The sequence below is a fragment of the Haliotis rubra genome, unplaced genomic scaffold, assembly GCF_003918875.1.
Source record: "Haliotis rubra isolate DU_JTF1 unplaced genomic scaffold, ASM391887v1 Scf66, whole genome shotgun sequence".
Taxonomy (NCBI): domain Eukaryota; kingdom Metazoa; phylum Mollusca; class Gastropoda; order Lepetellida; family Haliotidae; genus Haliotis; species Haliotis rubra.
The window spans coordinates 816493-827705 of record NW_025767368.1 but is presented as its reverse complement, the minus strand read 5'-3'; the positions used below and the strand labels follow the sequence as shown (position 1 = coordinate 827705).

The 11213-nt window shown below is 40.4% G+C and overlaps 1 protein-coding gene across 1 annotated transcript; it reads right to left on the bottom strand.

The window, feature by feature from the left end:
* Positions 1-3590: 3590 nt before the first annotated feature.
* LOC124257425 (tRNA-splicing endonuclease subunit Sen2-like) lies at positions 3591-10950 on the bottom strand. Its single transcript, XM_046691475.1, is given in 10 exon segments — positions 3591-4183; positions 4995-5084; positions 6782-6942; positions 7216-7354; positions 7944-7997; positions 8386-9060; positions 9062-9416; positions 9852-9979; positions 10136-10349; positions 10648-10950. Coding segments are annotated over 9 exon segments (1863 nt in total). The 5' UTR covers positions 10328-10349; positions 10648-10950; the 3' UTR covers positions 3591-4114.
* Between the last annotated feature and the right edge of the window lie 263 nt (positions 10951-11213).

Sequence of the window (11213 nt, the reverse complement as noted above, 5' to 3'; positions counted from 1 at the left end):
GCTGCAATGATGTTGATGAAATCAGGCTTACACAACAGTGGTTTGAATCCAATTACCAGCTCCAATCTTGTCAAGTCTGTGTGTATGCCCAAAGCCTTGTTTGGGTGCGAATTGTGGTCAGGGTTGAAAAAGGGCGATATTATCACTGTCGAAAGGGCACAGCGATTCTGTTTAAAGATGTGTCAGGGGCTCCCAAAATTACTAAATCTGACATATGTAACTCCCTGATTGGATGGTACTCGGCAGAATCACATATCGACACAAACTGATGCAGTTTCTTGATAAGTTCGTCTCCTCCGGCATCTTAATGAGTCAACCCTCCTGGAAGCAGATCGTAAAAGATTCTGTCATGGAATACGAGAAGTCCTCCTGGAACCAACGAATGGCATCAGATCCAGATCTCAGACACTTCAGGACATTACACCCCTCGATAGAACCACACCCAGCGTGGCTACTTGCCAAAAGATACCCCTTCTTGAAACAACAATGCTTCTTCATAGTGCAAATGTGTGCTCTCTGGCGTCCTTGCCGTGTGTATGGACCTTGTGATAAATGTAGTGTGAACTGTGCAGACCTCCTGATCCATGTCCTAACATCGTGTGAAGCTTGTGCTGGCTGCAGAGACCAACTCTGGTGTGACATTATCATCGTGGGCCCAGTGGAGTTGAGCGTGGAACTACACAACAAGACCGATATGGACCTGGTGTGCAGCCTGCTGTCCCCCAGTACTGCTCTCGGGCGAGGAGACTGAGCTGTACACACTGACTGTTGTTAACGGACTCTACGCGACCTGTAATGCATGAATATTCTATAACTTAAACTTATCTTAACTCATCTCACATTCCCTTGTACTCTCCATTGGAGGAATAAAAGTGTACATATACCACTTTGGGAATGTCCCGCCCTCGTTTATCCAGTCCATTGTACTTCAATTCTATGTGATATGATACACTGGGTAATCAAGAATGGTGAAACTTATGACCATGAGCGACGAAGGATCGCAATGGGATGGCGGGGTATTGACAGAGTCAACTGAATGCACTCAGTAGACTCTGCTGTCAAAGATATTGAGGGTGATGAAGGTTGAATGGAGAAGTATATTTGGCCCAACATAGGGCACATAAGCTTACTAATGTATTAGACTATATGTACGACCATGCACAGAAACATCACATGTCAACTACATCACATACATCGCACACATCAACTCGGGCACCCATCCAACTATTCTCCACGCCCGATGTTCCTGAACTCTTGCTTTGCTAACACGTGGCACTGAATTAAAGTTGGCTACACAATAACTCACCACATATCCTTTGCTTGCCAATAAAGGGGTGACAGTACCCGAGCAGAGGCTGTCTACTCCGACCTTATGATATATTATATGGTCTCTGCTCCGACATCTGCGACACATCTTAATCTTAATGCTATATTCCAAGTCCCGACTGGAGGATGCCGTTGGGCACAGTCGCCGCAGTTTGATGTGCATAGTTTCACCCCTGGTCAAAACCTAGGGGCGCCAATCGAAATTCTACTTCGCCTATGTTATGATGGTAGGTTTGTCAGCACCACGAAGAAGCACAATCAAAGCTAAGAAATAGAACAGACTTTGCCATCTTCGGAAGAGGAGATATTCAAGGTATCTTCTTCTTTAACTGTTGTTTATTATCTGGATGATAGTGGTTAACTCATCCTTGGTTACAAATCGCTCAACAAAATCACCTGGGTCTGCTACCAAATGATGTAAATGCTCAAGAAATGAAGAAACTGGGACATTTCCTATCAGGAGTCAAGACAAGACAAGACAATCGTTTATTGTATTTAGGCCACCGGCCCTTATACAAGCGAGTTACATACATTAAGACATGGTTAACTGTAAGTGCTCGTTACGACGAATAAATGCATATTTAACATGGAGAGCTAGATTACGTAGGGTGGAATCATTATTAGTTGTTAATAAACTGGTAAAAGCTAACAGTGGTGGTTCCGACAGATAACGTTCTGGGATATACATGTAACGTAAATCTTCATAAAATGGACAGTCAAGGGTAAAATGTAGTTCATCTTCTACTGAAAAATTACATAAAGGACAAGATTTTTCAGATTTTGGGATGGACAGTTTTCTGCCTCTATTTACCATTAAGTCCAACAAACCTGTCCTATATTTGACAAATATATTTCTGTTACACTTAAAAGTAAGTTTAGATAAATACAGTTCAGGTTGTAATAGGTTTTTAAATGTTCTATATAATTCGTAACGAGAGCTACTTTCTAGAGTGAAATGCCATTCCTGATGAAACATATTTACCGCTCGATCACGAAATTCTTTTAAAAACATAAAGACATCGCCAACACCCTGAACCTTAGAACCCGATGTGATGAGCTTTTGTGACACAAAAATGCATTTTTAAAAAATGATCTGGACTCTCCCATGAATGATGTTTACTGTATATGTTCTATTGTATTGCCCGACATTTCCTAAAGTGGTGGCAGCTGTTTTCCTGTGCTTGGATAATCTTCTTGGCTACTCTTCTGTCTAACAGTAACAGGAAGGAGCAAGTCCCTAAACTTTACACCACGCTGTTGCTTTTATGTTGAACTCCCTCTCACACTGACCTCAGTGCCAACTCGTCAGTGCTTCAAGTCTAGGCTTCACACTTCTCTTTCAACTCTGTTACCATCGACCCAGCAGTCCTGTTTGGTAAGTCCAAGTCGGGGTTTGGAAATATAGGCACATTATTAGGTTTAGTATGTATTAGGGGTTGTGTGTGGGTTCTTAGATGTGGTCTATAGTAAAATGAATGAGAATAACTCATGCCTAGAGGCTGCTTATTGTACAATCTAGGGTACATCTGGTAATTTGTGTTGGGAAGGTGTTGAGACATAGTTGAAAACGGGACCAAATGAGATGGTTATAGTGAATTAGTACAATTATATACTACTCAAGACAGGTTAAGGAACTTCCACACATTGGAAGGCTGTGTTTTATAACACATAAAGCCATGACAGATTAACAACTGTCATAGGAATACATAGTGTTCTTCAACTTCTTTGAGTAGTATATATCTGCTCACATATAACACTTCCAGATGTATAGTGGGTTGAAACACATGCTACTTGGACTAATATTAATGTCTCCTAGAACCTGGGAGGAAAGAGTCACACTTCCTACCTGCTGTGTTCATGTTACACTATTCAGTCAGTCTGGTGGCAACAGCTTCCAACATTGCGTCACTGAGAGTAAGGCTTGGTTGGTTGGTTGGTTGTTTAACGCCACACACAATACAGCTTTATGGCGGCGGTCTGTGAACAATATAGACTGGACCAGACAGCCCAGTGATCAACTGCATGAGCATTGATCTACACTATTGGGACACGACGTGTGTCAACCAAGTCAGCAAGACTGACCACCCGATCCCGTTAGTCGCCTCTTATGACAAGCATGGGTTGCTGAAACCAATTCTAACGCGGATCTTCTCAGGTTATTCTGAGTAAGGATTTATCAAAGACTAATTTAGAGGACTGGTTGAAATAATATAGGACTAGTTCTAAGAGTATGGAGCTTGTCCTGCTTGATGAAGACAAAAATGTTTACAATTTTCAATCAGTTTTATTCAGATTCATCTGGTAGCAAATTGTGGACTACCATCAGAGGATCTTTACTTGTTGTTAGCACAATTTAGTTGTCTCCTGCTAGTTCATTAGTTCAGATGTCAAGACTGTCCTTGCTGGTATCTCTGTTTTGGTTCGGGGCAAAAACTTCCCCAGTACATGATGCTTATCTCTCCAAGGAAATACTTGGGCAAATAAGTCTCCAGTGCACACTGCTTCCTCTCTGAGAGCATTTTGGGCCAAACAAATCCCCAGTACTCCATGCTTGTATCTCTGTCAGCACTGTCATCAGAGCCCGATGAGGAGTGTGTGGGTACACTGTGTTCTGGCTGATTCTCTGCTGTCATGATGGGGATGAACTGGACCCTCTCCTCTCAACAACTCAGTGTCTCCATTATTAACGTCTGAATCCTGCTGTGGCAGCAACCAGCATTCACGCTGCCAATGGCTGCATTAGCGTTGGCATTTCTCAAAGTCATGGATGTGATGACAGTCATCAAGGTCAAGGGAACTCTTCAACTTCCTTCTCCTGCCTCTCTTGTGATGACACCCATCTTGTCACCAGGATTTCCTGGAACCAGGACACATTCATATAAGAAGATGAAGGACAAACTGTCCACATACCTGACACTTATTGAAAAATATATTTCTTTGTCAATGAGAATATTCTTATACTTATAAGAAGAATTCTGTTGCAAATACATTGATTCCTATCATGAGTGAGTGAGTGAGTTTAGTTTTACGTTGCACTCAGCAATATTCCAGCTATATGGCTGCGGTCTGTAAATAATCGATTCTAGACCAGACAATCCAGTGATCAACAGCATGAGCGCAATTGAGATACAATGACAGGTGTCAACCAAGTCAGTGAGTCTGACTACCCGATCCCGTTAATAGTCGCCTCTTACGACAAGCATGGGTTACTGAAGATCAATTCTAATCCGGATCTTCACAGTCAATTCCCACTATGAACATCATAAACCATCTGTAGTATACACAAATAGAAAACATGGACTGTTACATGTATTTTGGTGTCACTGGTGAGCACGTACAAGGATTGCTGACACATCAACCTACAAGTTAGTCAGGGGGTGTATATTGGAGCAGGGTGATTATTACACGTATAAGGATTGCTGACAGATCAAACCTACAAGTTAGTCAGGGGGTGTATATTGGAGCAGGGTGATTATTACAGCAAATATTGCAAGTGACATGCTCACCAGAACTTTCAGCTCATCATTTGGTGAGGAGACAAATCAAATAAACAATTTAGCCTGAGGGACTGGAGAATCTAATGAGGGTTTGAGTGGGATACTCCGCTTCCTGTGTAGTGATGGTGAACAATACAACAGTCTACACAACCACCAGGACAACACACTCACCTGAACTTTAAACTGTGGTATGCAGGCCGGAGACATGAGACTTTCCTCACTTACTCCCCTTGGTTTTATAACATAACACATCAGCAGCTCCTGTAAATAGAAACAGTCGCTGAGTTGGGTTGACCAACGGTAGATCACTGTACCACAAGAGTGTGTAAATAATGTCTTCCAATATATTACAATGATTAAAGGATTGATTTATGTCAACAATAAATGCTGTAACTATTGAAGATACGGAAATCGAAAGAGTAACTGAATACAAATATTTGGGTACTATCTTAGATTCGAAACTCTCCTGGAACGAAAACACTGAGAAAATATATAAAAAAGGACAGCAACGCTTGCATTTTTTGTGGAAGTTGAAACATTTTATAATCGACCAAACTACCATGATGTTATTTTACAAAACCCTTATTCAAAGTGTCATAAACTTTAATTTCTTTAGTTGGTTCGGGAACCTGTCTGTTCAGAATAAAAACGAACTTTCAAAAATCGTAAACACTGCGTATAAAATTATTTGGCTTCCTATCGAAAGTATCGGCAGTTGTTATGAGCAGCAAATTTAAAAAAAGGCAAACAAAATTTTCTGAATATTAAGTATTACCTTCTGGACGCAGGCTGCGTTTGCCGACTTTTAGAACAAACAGGGTTCGCCACTCATTTGTTCCAGCTAGTATTAGATGCATTAACAACAAATTCTGTGATTGACTTGTCTATTGTCACAATTCTATTCAATATCTATATTTGTGTACTAAATTGATGTATTTATATCCTGATTATTTCATGATTACCAATTGCAATGTTATGTATGGCTGCTTTATGAATGAAAATCTGGAGAACGTATGATGCAAAACAAATTTCCCTTGGGACAATAAAGATTATCTTATCTTATCTTATCTTATCTTATCTTAATCAAAACTATCAATACTAATTATTATTTCACTTGGGAGGTGGGGTAGCCCAGTGGTTAAAGTGTTTGCTCGTCATGCCGAAGACCTGGGTTCGATTCCCCACATTGGTACATTGTCTGAAGCCCATTTCTGGTGTCCCCTGCCGTGATATTGACGGAATATTGCTAAAACCATAATATAAAATCCAACTCACTTTCACTCACTATTATTACAAATCATCAAGAAAGCAGGTACACCCTTGAAAATAATATCTGACAATGATCCTTAACTGTCAAGACCATAATCAGTGACTGATGGTAGTACATAAACCTTATGATTAGATAATGATCCTCGGCTGATGAACTGGTACCTACTTCAACTTTGTAGCAAGTAAATACAGAAAGTTAGTAGGCCAAATATTTTGTATGTCCCATCAAAATTATTTGTAAACAATCAATAATCCATTTTCCTTCCAACCTCATACTATGTTCATACTAAAAAGGGTAAAACATTTTCCCACAATTCATATACACTACAGTTTACATAAATCTGTTGATCAGTCTGGATCAGACAAACCTGTGACTATATCAGCCAAATCACCTGACCACCTGATCCATTTTCATAGAGTTATATGACAAGCATAGTTATTATTGGGCAGCTAATCTAGCCTGGAATTATTCAATGACATCATAAGATATTCTACTATGTGTGCAGCCCATTTCTGGTGTCCCCCGCCGTGATATTGCTGGAATATTGCTAAAAGCGGCGTAAAACTAAACTCAGTCAGTCAGTCTACTATGACTATGATCTACTATAACCTAAATAACAGTCTGGATCAGGCAAACGAGGAACTACAGGATAAGTGTAAAACAATATGCAGATCAAGACTGTCCTTACCTTGGCCACATGTTCAGTGATGCGATTGAGTCCAGCAAGGGAAATCCATGACAGAGGTCTGTGGGTGTATTCAGGATGTTCAATGAGCGTCTCCTCATCCACGAGTCGGACCAGCACTGAGTAGCTACCATGGTAGAAGGGGGGTCCCTCTTTGTACACTACTGCAGAAACACCATGTGATGGTCAGTATGGTGTGTAAACAGTCCATACAACAGACTTGGTGTTTAGGGGTCAGTCTTATATTGCCTGGAGTGTACCTAGTTGCACTAAAGACATGTACACATTTGCAAGTCTCAAGGTTGTCTTCAATTGTTAGTGGGGTTTAGAACGAATACACATATAAATACCAACAGAGGACTAATGGATGTCATATTCTTTATTATGAGGAACAAAACATGTCAGAGTGTCACCAGCTCTTAGTATTCAATACTCACTGAAGTCACATCCGAACTTCAGTCCTGTTTTCGGCACCCATCCCTTGCTGCGGTAATAGTGGTAGGCAATATAGTTGGCACAGAAGTCATCTCGAGACGAACAGAACCGTTGCCATAGAGATGACAGATTGAGGTTCTTCTATAGTAACAAAACATTCAGTTACCATGGTTACAGTTACAAACCTTTATCTTATAAACTATAATGTAGGGTATTTGACTTTCACCTCCTCGAAGATCATCCATATTTTTCACTGTACACAATGACACACTCATATCTAAACTGTCACCACTCTTCATGGTCTTGGAGCTGGTTGCTGGTGATGGATAGTATTTATAAGTGCCATGGACATTTACTGATTGTGTAAATATGAAATTCATGAACACATTTCTTTGTCATCCTCTGTATTTCATCATCCAGAGCAATATTAAGTAGTCCTAAGTATATTTATGTTATATTCATCAACTAGTTGTTTGGCCTTGTTTCTTTAAGATGGAGGCTGACAAAACAAACTGAAATAATCATGAAACTTAAAAGAAGTTGAAAAAGGACAATTCTAACCCAGCAGGTGATAGAGGTTTACAAACTTGTTGACACAATAAACATTATCAATAGGCAAAGGAATAAATATTCAAGGCATATAATAATGTGGGATTCAAACCAGCAAATCATGGCAGTGGTACTTAAGGGGCATAACTCTGACAGTGAGATGCAACAGATGTCAAATTACCTGTTTTTCATCGGTCACTACCAAACACCCCAGGCCATAGGACAGAAAAAATGTCTGGAAGAAACAAATGAGTGAAATTAGAATAACCATAAACATGTTGATAATATTTAATCATCTGTGACTGAGGGTTTAAACGTCTATTGAACACTTTTATCTATGAGACTGTTTGATTGGGCGATAAAGCACAATCAAGGATCTGGTCCACAAAGTGATGTCAGTGCTTCCCAATATATTAAGTGAATGCATAATTATAGAAATTATGATCATCTTAGTGCTAAGATCGTTTTAAGACATGGGGTCCTGGGCCCCGTTTCGACTGTCATAAGTCTATGTTACAGTATAGGAGGTACGACAGTTGTAGCGCTACGATAGCTTTGTGAAACGGGTCCTGGATAGTTATTCAGTTAGGTCAGTTTAATGTTGTTGGAAAGCCCAAACTTACTTCCTCAAAGCTGAGCAGGAGATGCTCCACAATTGGGTATGGGTCTTTCTTCAATACAGGACGCCATCTCTTCTTTCTGGACTTTCTTTGTCTCGTCTGACTACCGTCATCACTATCTGCCATCACAAACACATCCCCATCACAGTCATCACTGTCACAAAACGGGTCATATTCTACAGGGTCAAGGTCATTGCACTGACCATTTTCAGCAGCTCCCTGCTGCATACCATCTTCCTGAATACAGTCCATATGGCTAGTTACCTCTGGAGGTAATGTATTGCCTTCAGGAATATTTGCCTCTGTCTGGACTGTTTCTGCATTTGAAATTTGCACGTCAATTACATTTGCACTATCTGATGACCCATTGTCTGCCACAGAATTCATATCACAGGTTTTATTATGACAGTTATGGCTGGCATCAAGTTGGGCATTTATCATAGTTGTTTTAGTAAGTCCAGATTCTGAGTTTGGTGGTCCTCCAGTTTTCAGCCTGTCTTCATCTGGATTCTCCCTCACTTCCATCTTATCAGGTTGTTCTTCCTCACAGTTTCCTACCTTCTGCTTCACACTCTCAGTTTTGTCAACACCCCAGAACTCTGCTTCTGCCCCTTCTGCACCCCAAGCATCCCTCTCCTGCTTCACATCCCCACTCCCACCCTCCCCCAGAACTCTGCATCTGCCCCTTCTGTAGTCCAAGCATCCCCACCTTCTCCTGCTTTACACCCCCACTCTCGCCCATCCCCCAGAACTCGGCATCTTCTGTTGTGTCCCATGATGCTTCAGTCTTATCTGCTTTTTTGTCAGTCCAGACATCTGCTTGCTCCTCCTCCTCCTCCTCTAAATCTTTGAATTCAGTGCCTTTTGTGAATGACTCTGAACTTAAGTGTATAACCTCTTCTCCTTGGGCTGGCTTGGTGTCAGCTGTGGCCTGATCATCCAGACCTTCCATCATGCTTATCTCCTCCTCTGATGAAGAGTCCGATGGTTCATCAGCTACATTTGTCCCAGCCCACTTTATGCGCTGTTTGAACCTGGGGTCAAAATAATAACATCAATGCGTGAGTTAAAATGTATTGTCACATTGGCAGTATTTGAGACATATCATGCAGAGAGAAAATCGTATGTCAATAACAAATATGTTTAAACGGTATAAAATCCTGCAGTCAAAAGAAAGTACTACAACTACAGTCCATTTGATTTGATTCGAGACTGATGAATAGCTAACTAACATAAAATCTAATTATTGCAACAATACCAAATTTTGCACAGTCACATGAAATCGACAGACCAACTCTGATGATTTGTCTCATAATTTTGGACACTCGAATAAAAAAGTTGTTTAACAAACGATCATTATTTTGCTATTTTTTACGAGGGGGACCACTTGCTGGTAGAGCAGCCAGGTGTTGCAATTTCACTACACACGCTTGTTGATCAATGACTGCACCTGGACAACCAACACCTACACTCTGTGACTGAGGACCCGGGGCTGGATGATGCTGTCTACATCAGCCGGGTGCGGCACACGTGCCGTACGGTATCTGTGATTAAATTCAGGCTGTGATCGAGACAGGTTACCCTTTCCAAAGAAACCCTACAATGGAATGTGAAACACTATTGCACTGGTTGTGAGATTAAATCATTTACTGAAACATTTTTGAATGTTTCATAAAACAATAAACAAACAAAATCACACACAAGTTTCTATATCTATGGTCACACTGGTAATTCTTCATCTCAACCAACTCACCATTTTAAACAAGAAGTTGATATCTCCTGAATGCCTGACTGTCACAGTGTTGCCCGAGAGGTATGCAGTGTAGTAGAACCACTGCTCAGGGCCAACAGATTCATGGGTAATGCTTTCAATAGGGACAGGAAATGGGGATTCCTTACTGCAGAATACTCTCTTCTTCCGTCGAGGAGGAACGAACTTGGCCATGGTAAAATCTCAATACTAGTAACTGAAAACAAACATGTAATCACAGTAAAGTGTGAATGTTCTGAAAGACTGAGAGAAGAAAATCATGGTAACTGCAAATGTTAGAAAATTAATTATGAACACGATCTATAGATCATGAAACTTATTTGATGCTACTATTGAAAAGCAAATTCAAATTTAATTAGATAAATTTCACAATTTACATCACGTACACGTACACAACTTAAATCTAAGTTAAATATAACTCAACCTAGTGATAGTGTCTTGTCAGGCGATAAAATACTGATCATCAGAGTTATATCTCAATAAATGAAACCTACCTCAACCAAACAATACAAAAGTACTGTGGAATGGTTTGAGGGTAAGCTTGACAAAGTTCATCCAACAGTCAACAGCTGATCAATGTATCAGGCGAGGGTCTCCGGTTGTGTTCTGGTGCACACGCCAAGCATCAAGCATCAAGAATCAAGCATAAAAATAAATAACGAATGGATATCGACAATCGCATCGCCTGCATATGGCCTGTATTATGTACAGTGACACAATTCTACAACCGCATACGTGGGACATCAACTAATCACAAATTGTATGATCAAATGTGGTGCAAGGAGGCTGCCATCTTGAAAGGGAGAATTCCTTGCGGGGATTTGAACTACCGGTTTTATTTATAATCTTAATCAATAGTCCTGGTAATAACATGATATTGAATAGTAGATTACATTATATAAAACATATAACATACTACATTCTAGGTGTTATTTCAGCTTAGATAGGACAAATTCAGTTATAATAAAGCAGTAAATGATCGCTCCCATGCAGAGTTATCGCTCCTAAATCGTTTGCAACATTGAAATAAGCGGCCGTACAATGCCTCAGTGTTGAGTGA